At 39.6% G+C, this 19,036-nt stretch overlaps 1 protein-coding gene across 4 annotated transcripts in view; it reads left to right on the top strand.

Annotated features, from left to right (window-relative positions):
* ATP8A1 (ATPase phospholipid transporting 8A1) overlaps positions 1–19,036 on the top strand; it is a 237,352-nt gene that overhangs the window by 124,143 nt on the left and 94,173 nt on the right. For all 4 annotated transcript variants that reach the window (XM_070045570.1, XM_060299279.1, XM_030881147.2 and 1 more), the window contains 2 exons: positions 11,925–12,063; positions 15,372–15,436. In XM_070045570.1, coding sequence (XP_069901671.1) covers positions 11,925–12,063; positions 15,372–15,436 — 204 coding nt within the window. The remainder of the gene's footprint in view (positions 1–11,924; positions 12,064–15,371; positions 15,437–19,036) is intronic.

The following is a 19,036-nucleotide window of genomic DNA, read 5'->3' as shown; positions in this document are numbered from 1 at the left end:
CTTTCAGAGAGGTGGTAACTTTTGAAATGAGCCTCAAAAGATTATTTTACCAGTTAAAGGAGAGCAGAGGTCTTCTTAAAAGAAAAAGAATAGGCACAATGACACAGAGGGGTCCCTGCAACTAAAAGCTGCTTTTCTGAAAAATGATTCTCCCCCCTGATCGTTTGGGGACTGTGGGGTGAGAGCGGGTCTCTCTTGGTCTGAGCTTCCATTCTTTGTTAAAATCAGCTGGGATTGGTATTCAGGAGGAGTTGTGGGGGACTGTTACCACACATCGTAGTGAGGCAGGTTTCAGTGTGTCAGCGCAGGTTCTGCTGGTGTGTCACTCTAACTTAAATTTAGCTGTCATAGTCCTAGGCTCATCCGTTTTGGCTTCTTCCTTGGCTACTTTAAATGAGACTCATTTATTGTAATCTATCTTTCATATGCTTGGGATCTGTTTTTTATATAGACCATAATATTGGACTTGTAAGATAATGACTTTTAAACTGTGAGAGTGGTTTTCAAATCTCTCTTTTTTTCTAAGAGCAGGACCCATTTTCCAAACTAAATATTGCCTGAATATATTTATATATTTTCAGTGTATATGTAATATACAGAAGCAGAGCTTCTCTGGTTAACAAGTGGAGAGGTGGGGAGAAGCCCCTAACTGTCTCTCCCTTCAGACCCTTGCCCTCATCATGGTCCACGAGTGGCTTTTCAGGACTCTGGGGCTCCACGGAGCACAGTTTGGAAACCAGATAATATTCCGTATGTGTGTGAAATTTTTAGGAAATGTGCTTCTCAAAATTTCTATAGATATTTTCCCTCGCTTTTCAACAAAAGATCAGAACATCCTTGTGGTCATACACAAGACGTTTCTGGCCATATTTGAATTAATGATGCAAAATGCCATTGACACATTAATGGTAGCATTACATTAAAGGCATTTAAAATGTGGAAGATTTGTAGAGCTTTTCCTGAAATCAAGAATGTATTTTTAATAAGTTACAAAATAAGTGGAAATGTTATAATATGGTTAAGGTTGTACTTTTAAACCCTGCTGTCTGTCTTATCCCTCCAGTGTTTGTTCAAACAAGTAATTCAGTTTTCAAAATTTAGTTAAAAGCCTTATTCCCTTGGGGGCTATAACTCCTAGCATAATTCCAAAAACATGTATCAAAATAAGCCAAGAACATCCAAGAAGATAATGCCATGTGTCCCCTGGTGCAATGCTTTGTTACTTTTCTACCCAGCTCATCTGAGCACTAGAATGCCCCCCTTCACCTTCAGGGCACAGTAAGGGAGAGAGGATGTGAAAGCTTTGAAAAAGTTCTCTGGATAGGGTTTTCCCTAGTAACAGTCATTTTTAGAGGATTTAGGACTTTTACATCCATCTATAAAATATCATCAACATCTCTGCTACACAGTTGTACAGTTTGGTCTCCAACACTTGCATTCAGATGGTAGACTTTTCAGGATTAAAAAGAAATCATTTCTCTGATGCTATGAGTTGTTTCAGGATGTTCCTGAAACATCTTTTTTCTTTTACTAAATAAAGGTCAGGAAGGTGACATTTATTACTAGGAAACCCAAGACATTCAGGAGCAAGAAGGCTCACATAGTTAAAATGCCAAAGGGATTATGAGAATCACATCAGATATTGAGGTGTCTTTACCCAGTTTGAGGAGAATTGTAGCATCAGTTGGGTTTTGTGGACAGAAAACACCTTTTCGTCTCTGTTCATCACCACTTGAAAGAATTTACAATTGTCTCATTCTTTCAGACAGCACACTTGACCTCTTTTACCTTCTTTAGCCTATTTCTTTTGAAAGACAATGTATTTGGACTTGTAATTTAGATTATGAAACCACTTATAGTATTGGTCTATGTTTTTAAGTATTAGATTTTTTTTTTTTTTGCAGTACGCGGGCCTCTCACTGTTGTGGCCTCTCCCGTTGCGGAGCACAGGCTCCGGACGCGCAGGCTCAGCGGCCGTGGCTCACGGGCCCAGCCGCTCCACGGCATGTGGGATCTTCCCGGACCGGGGCACGAACCCGTGTCCCCTGCATCGGCAGGCGGACTCTCAACCACTGCGCCACCAGGGAAGCCCTAGATTATTTTTTAAATTAAGAATTTATTTGTTATTTGGTCGGGAAAGAATTGCAAATAAATAACAGAATAATTATCAAGTCTTATACTTCATTAGCAGTGGTTTCTCTGTAATTTCTCACCTTCCTCTTTGATCTGCTACTTTATATTTATTTCTAAGACACAAATTTATTTGCCTCATACTTATAGTATGCTGCTGGATTCCTTTGAAAATTAGTGGTACAGAGGGCTTTGATCTTACTTATTGGGGAATATTTTATAATTAAACCATTGGTCAAAATATGAAGGTATTCCTTCATGGTAAATAGAGTTTTTGAAAAATTTTTATATTTATTTGCTTCAATAGGGAAATGCAATTGCATAAATTACCTTCTAATCACTTCTGATGTTTGAGAAAGCAAATTATTTATCTTGAGCATTACAGAAAACAGTGAGATATAATACTTGTCTAGTATTTCCCTGGTGATAAAATTGTTCTTGTCTTCTTCTCTTATTATGAGGCATAAATTACAAAATATGCTTTTTGAAAAATCAAAACTTACCCCATACTTTTATCTGTTAATGTTTTTTAGATTAATTATGGGTCAGAGAGGATCATTTTTGAGCTTAAGAGTAATCAAAAAGCTACAATTTTGGCAGCATTTAGCACCCCTTTGAATCAGATAGCTGTGTTGTGTCTTATATGCACAAATTTTTATAATTCATAGTTAATACATATCTTCCACTAGACTGAAGCTTCATGAGAGCAGGGATCGTTTTTATCGAACTCATCTCTGTGTCTCCAAGAACTGCCTGTCTGGCCTGTATTAATCACTGAATAAGTATTTTATGAATAAATGAATGAGTCAATTAACTAATTAATTCAAAGGCTAAATTTACTTAGGAAGAGCTTGCTTAACGAAAGCCTGCCTTCTGTTACCCACATAGTTCATGCTTTCTGCACATTTGAGGATGTTGGTTTCAAATGCATTGTCACTAAGGATACTTTAGGGATGTGTTAGAAAAGGTAGCTAAGGATTTTAAAGGATGCATTCGTTAGAAATTTAGACTCAGTCGTTTTTTTAAAAACCTGTCTTCCTACTTATTTAACAGATGAATGTGGGACACACTTGGTCGCAAAGATTCAACAACAAATGCCTCAGCACTTGTCAGGCTCTGTTGTGGACTCTGGGGGCACAGAAGGGGGAAAGGATGGAAAAATCCCTGTCTTCATTTCAGTGCAGGGAGATAGGCAGTAAACTTAAACACTGGAAAATGTCATTGCAGACAGGGCTTAGCACCCTGGGCTCCGCGATAGGCACCGAGATAGGACAGTGAGGTAGTTAGTGGTCTTTTTTTTTATATTATCTCCTTGGTTCCTTCCCAAAATATGGTTGACATTTCTGGGATTTTTTTAGAAGACTGCCTTGATGTGGCATAATACAGATTGACCACTACACTCGGGGGTAACTAACAGCAGTCCAGCACCCTTCCCAACATATGGTGGGGAGTGGTGTAGAGGATTCCTAGAGAAATAGAAAAGTTAATGAAAAACAGAACTTTTCCTGAACATTTATGACTGCCAAATTCACAGTCATTTCTGTATTCGAACTGAATACTTTTTCAGATAAAACCACCCGTTTCTATTCTTAGTAGCTGCCAATATCACTTTCATTTGTACTAAAAACTGAAACGTACTAGATGAAAATTTACATGATGTACTGGTGATTTTGTGGTTTCAAATTCCAGTAGTTTCCTGTTTTACTGTTTGCTTAAGAACATTTGCAGTCTGTCAGCTTATCTACTAAGAAGACCTGCCAGTTTTTGAGCCTCTACTAAGCTTCAAGTCCTCTGCTCCTTAACTTGATTAGTTAGTTCCAGGGGCCTCTAACGTGGGGTACACAAAATGAACCATTGGGGTAAGCAAGAAAATGTTATAACTTCTGTTTCTATTTATGTTTTACTCATCTTTTTTTTTTACAATTTGTTGTTGCATTTTGCAATGTATATAATTTATTAACATTAACAAAGCAAATCGGTTATACAAAAGATATAGACACACCTACTCTTAGGTAAGTACTCAACATCTTTTCCTACCTGTACTCAAAAAAAAAAAAGGTTAAGATAAACAATCTGTTTTCATCCTCAAAACAACTCTAGTACAGCCATATTATTAGCCTTATCTTGCTGATGTAGAAATTCTTAAGTTATTTGCTGAAGGACACATAGCCAGTAGTTGGCAGAGCAGGGATTCAAATCCCAGTTCTGTCTTAATTCCAGATCTCACGTTCCTAATCCGTATGTTATTCTGCCAGCACGGTTTAAAAGAAAGCAAGAATGTATGTAAAATGTTGGTGACTTGAAAAGTAAAATGTAACCATGTGTGTAGTTGAGTCATCATGAGATCAGCCCTTGGGGTGGGGAGGCATGGTATTCAGGACCCGTCTGCGTAGGAAATGAGGCAGGCTGTGTGCACTCTGTGTAATGTAATGTACTCTATCCTCCTTAAAAATGAAGGTGGGGGGCTTCCCTGGTGGCGCAGTGGTTGGGAGTCCGCCTGCCGATGCAGGGGATGCGGGTTCGTGCCCTGGTCCGGGAAGATCCCCCATGCTGCGGAGCGGCTGGGCCCGTGAGCCACGGCCGCTGAGCCTGCACGTCTGGAGCCTGTGCTCCGCAACGGGAGAGGCCACAACAGTGAGAGGCCCGCGTACCGCAAAAAAAAAAAAAAAAAAAAAAAGAAGGTGGGAATATGTTTTTCATGATTTTCCCTCAACTCGTCTTTAGAGTCTTCTTAGTGAAAGTACTTAATGTTCCCTTAGATCTCTGATCTCACGCTTCTCCTTTCTGGCTGATCGATCCCTAATTATGAACGCTTTGAGGTAGACTTTCCACACTGGGTTTTGCTCTCTTCTCACTCCGATAAGATGGATGTGTTGTTTTTGCAGGCTACACCCAGTCGCCTCTCAAATCCTGATTCTTTTCAGCTGGATGTGTGAATTCTGACCTTATTTGGCAAGCCCTTGGCTCTGTGACAATTCAAATATGATTTCTGTGGTTCAAAAAGCACCAAGTTAAAACCTCCTTCTTGGCCTTGGTTGCCTGATTTCTCCAGAAGCAGGCTAATGAGCCATGCCAGTGATTTAACGCTGTTAGTCTTCGTGTACTCTAGCTCAGCTTAAACTGAAAGGACAGAGGTATGAGAGTCTCTTCTGTTAAATAAAACCCCTTTGTTGTGTGCAAAGAGATGTTGAGAAGAGAAGCACAAGAGTGAATGATGCCCAGTGGAATGCAGACCAGAGAGAAGCCGGTGATCTTTGAGAGCCAGCGTTGTAGAATGGTTCTGAGAATCCCATGGCCACCAGGGCCTCTGTATTCCAGAGGTACCGTATCTTAAAGCTAAAGAGTATGGTGACTGCCACAGTCTTCCAACAGGTCTGGCAACCTCCATTCTTCCCCATCCATCCCCAGTTGGCCACCGGTGAACTCTCTGAGTGTAATTCTGATCCTGTCCCTCCCCTTCTACAATTCTTCCCCAGATGCCCTTTGCCTTTGGAATCCCAAACATAAAAAATAGCCCCTTTGATTTCCATTCCCTGCCAGTTTTTCAGGCTTATCGTTTTCCTAACTTACTACTCAGAGTTTGAGATGACTGATCCAATTTCATCCTCAGAACAACCCTATTAAATTAGCGTTATTTAAATCACACACCTCGCTTCATTTATCGGTTCCATATTGACTAAATGGCAGCTTCTCAAACACAATGTGCATTTGCATACCTCTGTCTTTGCAACATGTGATTTCTTCTGTTTGGGATTTCTTCCCGCATCCCTCCCCACCTCTCCCAAGTGCCTGGCTAATTCTTAATTCTTCGTTTAGGATTTTGGGTCAAATGTTAACTCGTGTTGGATGGTTTTTTTGAGTCACCCAAACTAAGAAAATGCTTATTTCCTGTTTTTATCTTTTGTACTCACAGAACATTTTGTGTTTACTTCTGAGATAGTATATAGCATATAGTAAATTGATTATTTAGGGAGAGTACTGTTTTTCTCTGATGGTAATCGTATATTACAGTTGAGAGGCTCTGTCTATAGTTTGGGATTGCAAGGAGAGGAGAGAGAACTGGGACCAGAGGACCTAAGGCCAGGCTAAGAAAGAAGGGTCAGAGCTGACCCAGGAAGTATCAAGAGCAATCAGTCAGGATGGAGGCCGGTGCAGAGATGCGCTGCTCACCAGTATTATGCATCAAGGGTCTGCAAACTCCAGCGCAAGAACCACATTCACCCACTGCCTATTTTTGTAAATAAAGTTTTATTGGAACACAGCTCCATCCATTTGTTTACAAATTGTCTTTGGCCATTTTCACACTACAGTGACAGCATTGAGTCATTGCAGCACAGAATGTACAACCCTCAAACCCTAAAATATTTACCATCTGTCTCTTTACAGAAAAAGTTTGTCAATCTTGCTGGAGACAAGCAATTAGGTCCTCAAACCAGCAGCATTGTCACCAATGTACATTTCCAGGCCTCATCTCAGACCTACTCAGTGAGAAATTCTGCGGGTAGGGCCCACTGATCTGTGTTTAATAAGCCCCTCAGGTAAATCTGAAGACCGCTGCTCTCCATTTCTGCTCTTGTGGCTAATTACTTGGGGCTTGATGATGGCCAGGCAGCAGGGTCTAGGAGAAACAGGTACCAACGCAAGGCAAGGGGGTACAGTCAGAAAACAAGGAAGGGAGAATCCAAAGAATGGATTCTGAAGTACAGATTCGAGGAAGGAAGGGACTATGGTTGTGTCCCACCATCTTGCCCAGAACTACCTGCTCGGTGTGTGTGTGAGGGAATGAATGCAGACACACGTGTGTGTTTGGAAGGAAACCAGTCCCAAAATGTGAGTCTGGGGCCTGCAGGTGGAAACAGGAAACAGGTACCCCTGGCAGGAATGCCTCAGGACTGAGGCTGAAACCCATTCACAGAAACAGAGTATTACCAAAAACTGAACAACAGAGACAAATGTTTAAAAACCTGATGATTTACATAAAATTCTAACTTTCATTTAATCTCAGTTTTACTTTCCATTCGCTGCCTTGGGGTGTGTATTGATTCTTGGTGTCTTGTTTCTACCATCCTAGCTCAGCTGTACCCCAGTTTGACCTGACATCATTTATTCAACCTCCCTGAAGCTATTAACTGAATGAATCAGTGTAAAGCACGTAGCAGTATCTGGTATTTCTGTGCTAAGGAAATGTTTCTTCATCTGCCTGGTCACAATCTTATTTTATGTTGTAACAAAGGTTCCCAAATGTTACTACTATTTATTCATATTTACTCCAGTGATAAAACTTTATTTACCAGTATTATTCCTTTTATTTATCTTCAAAGAAACTTCTGCCCGATAGTCCATGTTATCATCTGAAGCCCAAGTTGATATGAGTTTGATAACTATGCTTTTCCTCATTTAGGAACATATCTTAAACTTTTAAAAAATATGAAATAATCTAAGCCCTGACACAATATTTGCTTATATGGAAATAGGTCATTTTAAGGTTCCGTTATTTCCCAATATATGTAATATAAATGTATTGGGGAAAAAACACAGTTTCCAAATCTGTCATAATGCATTTTACCATAGTTTTAAAATACTCTACATGACGTTTGTATCTTCACTAGGGTAGAAATTTTATACTTATATCCCTTTTTAAAAGCATTACATTATGAACATCTAAAAGAGAAGATAAGATTATCGATGACTTTTCTAGGTAAATAAGTATTATTTCATGATTTTTCAGTGATAACTAAATCTATATTATATCAAAGAGGCATCAACTGAAACCTTTATAACTTTTGGCACAGTGACATTTTGAAATAAAATTAGTCTTTGGAGGTTTTTTTTTTAATTCCATAAATGCCATGGGAATTTTATCACATTTCAACACTTGCTGAATATGTAATTCCCATTGTGACCATTAGTGGCCATCTGTGTAAGGTAATACATGTTTGGGATGAAATTGATTATGGCCTAAACGCTCTTGTGTTATGATCAGGAAAAGCACGCAAAGTTCAAATCTTTTTTCCTAATGATCATTGTGTAGCTAAAGATATTCATTTCCAGAGGCTGAACAGCCTATCACTCAAGATCTAATCTCACAATAAATGACACCAGGGCCAAAGGAAAGGAGCCTGCAGAGCCTTCCACTAAAATTAGTAAATGCTGTACCTGAGGATAAAGGGAAAATTAACAGGCTTTCAAATGTAGTTTTTCTTTCGTAGGCATCAAAGTAGACCCACTGCAATTTTGCTAAATATTCAGAAATGTTTCATTAGAAATTCCTGTTATCATAGCCACCAACATGCTCCAAGTTAACCTACTTGTAACACTTCTCAGCGTATTTATTGCTGGCCCTACCTTTTTGGTACTTTATATTATCTTTGCCTGGTTTGGAAAATGTTTCCTTTTTACCTGTGCAAAACCAGCTGCTTTCCTTCTTTCAAATATGCTTTCAGTGTGATCTCCCCCATGCAGTCATTTTCTTTTTATTAGGTTTGTGCAGAGTAGTGTATACCCATGTACTTCCTGAACTCATATATCCCCTTAAAGTAGAACTAGAAAATAGGCAAATAAACTTGTTGATATATTTCTAATTAGTGTATTCACATCTTGGCTCTCACATTATCTAGTTACCCCCGGGTTTTGTGAAACATACTACAAAAAAAAATACTTTTTTGGTTTAAAATTTTTGAGAGCTTATATTACTGAACTATCTTCATGATCGTTTAAAATCTTATCATGCTTTCTGTGGAATATCTAACATTTGAACACAACTATATCCTGATCTTCCCTGGCATGTGGGCCAGAATGATTTAGCTACTGATTTCCTAAGAGTAGCTGAAAGAACTGATGGAATCATTGTCTCAATGTTGAAATTACAGCAGTTGTGATGTTGGCATAGTTGATGCTGAACTGGTCTTCCTTTTCATTCTTGAACTTCTTGATGATGATTATTCATCAGGTTTTGATAGATTTCAAATCTGCTTCCCATTAAAGATAATAAAATAATGATACCTTTTTAAAGAAGGAAATTTGCCTTCCTGTCTTATATACTAGGAAGTCATGCATCAAGTGAATCTAATAGCTGCATAAGTTATTTGGAATATATTGAAGAGAAAATAGTCTAGATTGCAACAATACTTTAGAACATTTGGATTGAGGTTTCTTTTGTTTTTGTTTTTTGTTTGTTTGTTTTGTCATTCACTCACTCTGCAAATATACCAAATGCTGACTATCAGTGTTCTGGAGATACAGTATAAAGGTGAACAGAACCTGGTCCCTACTTTTCCTTTTTTCAACTTAAAATTGCACTTTTTATAGGTAGCCAGGGACCAAAGACTCCCCAGAGCTCTTCTCCAGCATCTCCTCGGAACCTGATGTGGTATGTCTGGGCTCACAGGGCCTTCTTTGAGTCAGCACTTAGTGCTCAGGCCAGCATTCTTATGAGGAATATGCCCAGGTTAAGGGCCCTTCACTCCCTCATGCCGAATAGGGACATCAGCCTACAACCAGAGGAGGAGCTGCATTTGTTCCTCTACCTAATATTACTTAAGTAGAAAAGAACTTAAAGAAATCAACGCTAGCCCCTCACAGACTGATGCCTACTTAATTTACTTCAGCCAACATTTATGGGGCAGAGACTGGGAGTTGACCACTATCTTGGGCACCATCCTAGACACAAAGGGACAAGAACGCGATGGGCAATACAGAGGATCTTGGTTCAAGCCCTGCCCTTCCGTAATCTATCAAGTTATGTCACTGTGACAAATCATTGCCCCCCTCTGGGCTCCCGTCTCCTCATTTGTGAAGAAACAAGGAGCTTGGAGGCATGACCCCTAATTTTGAACAAAACTACCAGAGTCGTACGTTTAAACAGGTAATCTTAATATGATAAATTAAGTATGTAAAGATGAGCAAAGTTCTATCAGAGCACAGCAGAGGGGAAAACTTGTTTTAAGAAGTAAAGGAAAACTTCTTTTGGACTTCCAGGATGAGCCACGTTTCACCACGCAGGGCCGTGGTGGATGTGTGTGTGTCTGTACACATACCTACGCACGTAAACACGTGCATGTGTGTATATGCTAACACTGATGCATAGGCTCGCCCATCTATATTTAAGCCCTGTGGCAGAGACTGCAGGCCAGCTAATTTAACAGCTATTCCTACTGCCCTTCTGCCTTGCCCCTCCACTGAGGCTGGAAGAGCTAAATACTAACAGTTCAGGATGGCCATGGAGCACCATCGGGCCAGTTGCTGTATTTGGAAATACACTGAGGACTTTTAGAAACCCTTTTGCTTTTCAAATAAGAGCTGGATACAGTTGGTTTTACCACCTTTTTCTTGTCTTCAGTGTGGCTGTTATAATTATAGCTGCGACAGCCACCTTGAGACACTGAGAGAGATCTGGAGAATGCGTGGAAATATAGTCAAGCCAACGACTTATACCCATAGCTACCCACTTCAGTACTAGTGATGTTAGAAGTCTTTATTTAAGCCACTTTCAGTCAGATTTTTTTCTATTATTTATAGCCAAAAACATTCCTAAGCAATATACTCATCAACTACACACACTCACTCTTATGTGTTTGTATATATATTTAACTTTATTTTCCATGCCTACCAAGACTTGGGGTTATTTTTAGACTTGAATTGTGATACAAAGTAAATAGGACTTAATGTTAAAGGGAAAAATAGAAAGTGGAATGCTTTCTTTATTATTATCAACCCAGACACTATCCTTTGCAGTAATCTCCCTTATATCTAGTCTGTCCTTCTCTGATACTGTAAATTAAAAAGTGAAGTCAAGAAGGGAGAAAATAGTTGAGAAGAAAGATAAATGCTGAAGTAGTTCATTCTGGAGGTTAGGTTATGGGGAAAATGGGTAAGACTGAGAATCGGTTGTGGCTTGCAGAACACCGTTGGGAAGGGTACCCAACTAGTGACAATGCCTGGTCACATGATGGAAAGAAAGATTTAAATCTTAATCCATTATTGCCCATTCCTATGTATTTAGGACCGAGAACACCATTATCTGTTTCCATTTGGCAGGCCGGTTTTCCCTAACAGCCAGGAGATTGTTCTCACTTTTCCCTCCATTTAGGAAGATGAGAGAAGCAACCATTCTTCTTCTTTGTCAGAGATGAGAACAGCTTTCCACAGTGTTTTGGTTGTGTTCAGTCTTGTATGAAAGATACCATCTAAGGAGCAAGAGATCTTTAATGGTCTCTGACCTTCCACTATGCAAACATGGAACCACGTGAAAAACACTCAGCCCTGTTCTTTCTTTAAGAGACTAATGCTATCACTTTGTTTATTGCTCCTTTCTTCATCCTTTCTCATTGTATTTTGTGTCTACATTTCCTGACACTGCATCAAATTACAATTTAATAGTGTTCGCCTGTAACCTTACTCTTTTTCAAACAGATCACTTGGATTACTTCTTCACTGGTGATCTTCCATAGTTTTTGTTTTTATTTTTTCTTAATAGCTGCCTGCTCCTTTTTAACTGTGTTTGATTCCCCCCTTCTACATCTGTGTGTGTTTAGAATCAGTTCCTTACCTTAGGGAGGAGTAAGGTAAGACAGGTAGCTTCAGGGAGCCTAAGTCCCCTGCCAAAAGTACTGGATGAAAGTTAGGGATCCTTGAGAGAGAAAACTCAATGGGGTATTTGGAATTTACAACAAATTCATGAATTATCATTTAGTCTCTGATTTTAAAACATATATACACTTCAATGTTTCATTCTTAAAGAATCTAAACTTTTTTTTTTTTTAATCTTAAAAAATGTTGCCACTCTCTTTCTCCAGAATCTTCAGCTACTTGGAGCCACAGCCATCGAGGATAAATTACAAGATCAAGTGCCTGAAACCATAGAAACGCTAATGAAAGCAGACATCAAAATCTGGATCCTTACAGGAGACAAGCAGGAGACTGCCATTAACATTGGTAATTCACCTAATTTAAACTTTAAGTCATGGTGCTTTTTAACATGTTTTGAAATATTTTAGAAGATAGATTTGAGATATTTCAAGATTTGAAAGATTTGGTATTTTCAGATTTCCATATTTGTTAATATCATTGGGCTTGTCTATTTACTTATGGCCCCAGTGCCCCTTTAAATTTGCAATGATTGTATGTACAGCCAAACTTCAGCTCTTGCAACTATGTAACGCCCTCTCTCAACTTTGTATCCCTGCCTAGCCCCACCTCCCATCCATAATTGACACATGTAGGTAAGTAACCGTTCTGCTGCTGTCTGCCAAAGTCTGGAGGTGGGGATTATGGCAGGCTTGTATACCGACACTTGTTTCTGTGACCAAAGGTTATTTCCGAGATAGGAAGTAAGGTTCTTGCTAGTTTTCACTCATCCTACAGTTAATTCCAATTCTGCAGAAGGAGGTTGTATTAGGCAGCTCAGGCTGCCATAACAGAATACCACAGGTTAGATGATTTAAGCAACAGAAGGTTATCTTCTCACAGTCATGGAGGCTAGAAGTCCAAATCAAAATGTCAGCAGGTCGGTATCTCCTGAGACCTCTCCTCCTGGCTTGCAGATGGCCGCCTTCTCTCTGTGTCCTCGCCTGGCCTTTCCTCTCTGGATTCTCACAGAGCATCTGGTGTTTCTTCCTCTTCTTATAAGGACACTAGTCCTGTTGGATTAGGGATCACCCTTATGACCTTAGTTAACTGTAGGTAGCTCCTTGAAGACCTTACCTCCAAATGCATTCACAATGGCAGTTAGGGCTTCAACATATGAATGGGGAGGTGGGGACACAATTCAGTCTGTAACAGAGGAGAAAGCTAATATTCGCTGTTAGAGGCCTATAGTACCAATAATATGCAAGAAAAATATTGCTTTTTTCCCCCAATTCAGTAATAGTTTGTTGCCTGAACACTGTGAACCCTGACAGTAACCTCTGGATGATATTGATTTTATGAATTACGTGTAAAACTCTCCCAAAACTAAAGAAAGCATTTCAGCGGTATTCACAAGATGAAACCATTTTTAGAAAGTCATCAAGTATCATGTATCTAAAAACATATAACTAATACTCCTTTTACAAGTGTGAGTAATGACAGTATTCTGTGATAAATACTGTATTTATAAATGTAGTATTTATATTAAATAGTATAAATGCTATAAATTTATAGTAAATTGATGTTGTTAATAGAGGAAACTTAACTTTTAAAAGAAAACTGAGCAGTAGAAGTTTAAACCTACAGGCCAAACAAGTTGTTAATTTTGATTATAAAAATTATCACTGGTGTTCGAGACAAAACGGAAAGAAGATGTGTGAGAATACAGAATGCTTTAGAATCAGGAGACCTGGAACACACAGATATGATAAAGCAACATGACTACAGATAGAGGACAAATGCATGGTGGGTAAAGAGTAATGTGTGGGCAAACTAAGCAATCCTCAAGATGGTTCCAGATTTGTAGCCATTATGAAAGCTCCTCTGGAAAGGAGAGTATGGTGGTGGTTTCTAGCAACATTTAACCTTTAGAATCTTAGGCCATACTTGTTCCTAGAAAAGGGAAGGTAAGCTTCATTCATTCAGCAAATGATGATAGTGCCTATGGTGCCAGGCATCCGTTAAGAACAGGGAACAAAACGTATCAGAGTCTCTGCCCTCAGAGCTCAAATCCTAGTCAGGGAAACAGACAATAAAGTAAATGAGGACACGTAGTATATTCGATGGCAATAATTGCTCTAAAGAAAAATAAAACGAGGAAGGGAGAATAGGGCATTGCACAGAGGGATTCAGTTTTAAATCAGGAAGTCAAGAAGAATTCTTGAGAAGGCGACATCTCAGGAATGACCTAAGAGGGGAAAAGATGTCACTTGGATGATTCGGGAGAGCTGTCTTCTGTTCTAGAGAAAGAACAGAAATGCAAAGTGTGAGAGGAGGAGAAGAGGTGAGCAGTGTAGCAGAGCCCAGGTTGGATGGGCCTCCCAGACCGTTGTCCAGACTTGGCTTTTATACTGAGTGAGATGGGAAACCATTGGATGGTACTGAACTGAGCAGAGGAAACACTTGATCTGACTTGCCTGTAAAAAAAAAAAAACAAAACTATATATATATATATATATATATATAATCTCTGTCTGGCTGCTAGACAGAGTAGACTCAAAGGAAAGCAAGTGTTGAAGCAGGAAGGCCAGAGGGTATTGAATTAATCCAGATGAGATATGGTGGTGGCTTGGACCCAGGTAATAACAGTAGAGGTGGTGAGAAATGGTTGGGTTCTGGATGGATTTTGAAGGTAGAGCCAACAGGATTGATTAATAGATTAGATGTAGGGTATGGAAGAAAGAAAGGAATCGGGTAAATTCAAGGTCTTTTAGCCGCAGCAACTGAAGGATGGAGTTGCCATTAATCAAATGAGGAAGACTCAAGGAGAAACGGGTTTTCTGGGGGGAGGTTAAGAGCCTGGTTTTTGGATACGTTCAGTTTGAGATGCCTATTTTACACCTAAATGTCTGCTATTAAGTAGGCACTGGCATGTGAGAGTCTAGAGTTCAGGAAAGAGGTCTGAAGGGGATTTATGAGTTCTAGAGTGGTCAACATTTAGATGGTGTTTAAAACCTTGGGAAGGAATGAGATCACAAAGGGAGTGAGCGTAGATGGTATTGTTTTAAATGTGAGGCCCGCCAACAAGGTTGCCTGTTTTTCTCCAGCCACGTTCAGCTGTAGGCAGACAGGTGCAGAGTGAGCCGAGTTGGTTTAATCAGCAGGTGATTTTGCCCTTCAGCAAGTATAGCAAAGCAAGAGAGGGCAGGAGAGGAGAGGATGTGATGCAATCCAAGGGCAGGAAGATGGTGATGGGATCAATGGTCCAAGAGAGAGCCAGACAACCCTCCTGAACCCTTCTCCCAAAACAACCACTGGCCCATCTTCTGCTCTTCTTGTTGGTCATCGTGAAGGCTATTTCATACACGTTTATCAGTTTTCAGGACGTTGAGAATCCTTACTGTAATCTCTTCCATATTTGTTTATCAAGACAGCCTTAACACTCCAGGTAATGTCCTTGTATCTTATCCCTCTTACAGCAAGCAAGAGCATTTCTTTTTTAAACTTCCTGCAAACCTAGAAAACAGCCATCACTTCTATTAAAATAGACAAAATTTTAATTTTATCAAATAAAATAGATAAAATTTAGAATTTTGTAGTATTATCGTGTTAACGTCTTCACCTCTTCTCTCTAGAGAAATTAATTATATCAATCTATTTACTCTGTTTGGACATAGGACACTCCTGCAAACTTTTGAGGAAGAACATGGGAATGATTGTTATAAATGAAGGCTCTCTTGATGTAAGTAAGATTATCTTTTTAAAAAAAAACCTTTAATAACTTAATTATCTTGTAGCATTTTATTTTATATTCAGCTAGCTGTGGAAATATTTTATTTTCCTGAGGTTAAAAGATACCTTACTACTATTGTTCTGCTAGAACAAACGTACACTGTTTTGAACCATTGATGTAAAAAGATGCTAGCTTTGTATCTATGACAGCTAAAAGAAATTGCTAAATGATTTGCTTAATGTTGTGAGACAAGAAAGCTGCTTTACAAAAGCATTATGTCAGGAGGTTGCTGAGTGACTGCAACTTATTTGTATCTGCCTGGGTATTTTGTATATTAAGCATTTAATGTCTGCTTTAGCTTCCAGTGTTGATATTTTGCTTCTTTTAAAAAAATGTGAAAGCTATTGAACAACACCAAATAACCAATAGTCAAGTTGTTTTTTGTTTTTTATCATTTATTTTTTTGGCTGCGTTGGGTCTTCGTTGCTGCACGAGGGCTTTCTCTAGTTGCGGCGAGCGGGGGCTACTCTTCATTGCAGTGTACGGGCTTCTCATTGCGGTGGCTTCACTTGTTGCAGAGCACGGGCTCTAGGCACGGGTTTCAATAGTTGTGGCGCACGGATTTCAGTAGTTGTGGTGCTCGGGCTTAGTTGCTCTGTGGCATGTGGGATCTTCCCAGACCACAGCTGGAACCCGTGTCCCCTGCATTGGCAGACGGATTCTTAACCACTGTGCCACCAGGGAAGCCCCTCAAGTTTTTTTTTTAATGTCCTAACTTCTGGGCTGAAATATGAATTCCTAGGATGTCTTTTTTCATGGCTGTGTTCACATGAAGTTATATTTGGAAAAGAGGGAAAGATATTTTAGGAATATAGTGTAAAATAAAAGTTAACAAAAAAAAAAAAAGAAAGTAGGTCAAATGACCTGTAAATATTTTAAAGGAAAGGTGAGTGCAATTTAAGGTGGAAGACAGAACAGGAGAGGTGATTATACAACCGCTTGAAACAGTCATTGTGATGCAAAGAGCAGAGCAGAGCAAACCTGATAATTAGGGATGTTGGAGAAGCCAAGACCAGCTCTGTAGAAGGGATGATGAAGAGGCAGATGTTTTGAAGTTGGATATAAAACAAATTACACGTAAGAAGTATTTAGCTTCTGATTTTTAAACTGAAATGATGACCTCTTTATTATTTGTCCTTAAAACAATCCTTGTGATACTCTTCCCTTTCTTGTGAAATCTTTAAGCACCTTGTAGCCTGAAGAATAATATATGATTTTGCAATTATGAGAGTTGTTTATGCCTTTCATTATTGGGGAAGTGCTTTTTGTGAATGAAGCTTTAATCCTAAACACACACACACACACACACACACACACACACACACACACACACACACACGCAAAAAAAAAAGCCAGCCCTCCAGAAGCTTATAAATAATAAGGGAGGTAAAGTGCATTCAAGTAACAGATATGTAAATAAGGTAGATAGCTTGCTGTGAAAATATCACGATGTTTAAGGAACTATTTACAAAGTAAGTGGCATTTAGTTACATAGAAGTGAGTACCTGAGTAAGGGGGACAAAAGCAGCAAAAGCTGAAAGTTACTGGAAGTAAGTTCAAGGCATATTTGGGGCATGAAAGAGGAACATTAAACTTGAGCACAAGGTTATAATTTTTTAAGTATGTTTTGTTTGAATAAATGTAGGCACAGAATGTAAAATTTAAAAGTTACAAAAAGGGAAAGTATAGGTGGCAAAAAATGAATCGCCCACCTTTACACCCAGCCTACTCGTTTACCTCCCTAGGGACGGTCACTAGTTCCAGTCTTGTGTGTTTGTCCAGAGATGTTCTGACTTACCTAAGGGATATGCATGTCCCAGATGTGCATGTCTGTGGACGCATCCTTTGTTGTTAAACACAAATTGCAGCATGCTGTACTTGATACTGCACTTTGCTTTTCTCACTTAATATATCTGAACAATTATTTTAGAATGGTCTGTGTGAAGCTACCTAATTCATTTTAATGGTGGCACAGTATTTATAAGACAGCCATAAAGAAATGACAGAGGGGGGTTAAAACTGGAGAGCTAGTCTCGGGTCAGCTGTGGAAAGCTGGGCCAGGTCTGAGAATTTGCCTTCATAGGCGAGGGAAGCAATTACATCAGCCTCTTAAAAGAGGTGTGATGGTTAGAAGCAGTTCTACATAGGCAAGTTGGAAGGGTGGGAGGCATGGGGTGCAGGTAAGGGACCAGGATAAGAGTTAGGGAGGAGGAAATAGGGGCACCAAAGCCAGCAATGTGGTGTGAAATTCAGGGAAACTTATCCCATGGGGTCCCTGAGAAGGAGCCATCGAAGGTGGTTCCAGAACTGGGTTGCAGTTGTTCACAACATTACAAGACCCTCAGTGTAAACATCCCCATAATCCCTGTAGACCATTAGGCCTTTGTCAGCATCATGGGTTACACGTGGTACCCAGGTTTTCTGACACTTGAAGGAAGTCAGAAGTGGGACCTGTGAGGTCAAAGCAGAAGCATGACCATGCTTGATTTGACATCCTTCTTCTCTGGATTTAGGCTTTCACTTTATGTAGAGTGTGCTAAGCATTGCTTCTTTTGTTTTCATCTGTTTCATCATTTTTCTCCAACTCTTAGACAAACACAGTCTTGAAGTGTTTTAAGTATCAAGTGATGTAAATAGCAATCTCAAGAAAAAAAAGAGAAAACTGAAATACCAAAAATATTCAATGTACTGAATCATGTATTGTTAAGACAGGTTTATTTATTTCCATTTTGAAGTTTCCAAGATGGCAACTCAAAAGTAATAAACACCTCATTGGGACGTCTCTGGTGGTCCAGTGGCTAACAATCCGCCTTCCAATGCAGGAGATGCAGGTTCAATCCCTGGTCAGGGAACTAAGATCCCACGTGCCATGGGGCAACTAAGCCCATGCGCCACAACTATTGAGCCTGCGCACTCTGGAGCCCATGTGCCACAACTAGAGAGCCTGAGTGCTGCAGCTACTGAGCCCGCATGCCTCAACGAAGACCTGATGGGGCCAAATAAATAAATATATTTTTTTTTTAAAGAAAAGTAATAAACACCTCAAAAGTACTTGCACTACCTATTGCTGCAGGACCAAACGTAGAGCCTCAGGGGAATACTCAATTTCAGTGAGAGCAGGGACACCCCTCTGTCTGTTTTGGTTTGCCATTCTCTCTCACTCCCCAGCAAGTTGCCTAGCCCATAGTTCGTACTCCATAAATATTTGAGAAGTGAGTCACTGAATAAGGTTTAATTAAGGGCTTCCTTTAAAAACAGAAAAAGCTTGTGTATCAGTTTTAAGTTTGGTAGTAATCGATCATATCTGATACTTAAAGAGCAAGTGTTTAGAAATGTCCTTAGCAATGCAAATGCCAGTTAGGTGTGGAAGATCACAGGCAAACACTATGGCTGAATGAACTGACAGACGCATCCAGCTCCAGGCTACCTTGGGTTCTCGCACTGCTGTCTGGAGAAGGTTTTTCTCCCAGGGAGTTAAGTGGTGACTTTACAAATCTGGCTGTCTGGGGTGAGACCTGCTGTGGCAAACTCATTCGCTTCTCAGCAGGA

Source organism: Globicephala melas, chromosome 5 (genome assembly GCF_963455315.2).
Source record: "Globicephala melas chromosome 5, mGloMel1.2, whole genome shotgun sequence".
NCBI classification, from domain to species: domain Eukaryota; kingdom Metazoa; phylum Chordata; class Mammalia; order Artiodactyla; family Delphinidae; genus Globicephala; species Globicephala melas.
This window is presented reverse-complemented; position numbering and strand designations above follow the sequence as displayed.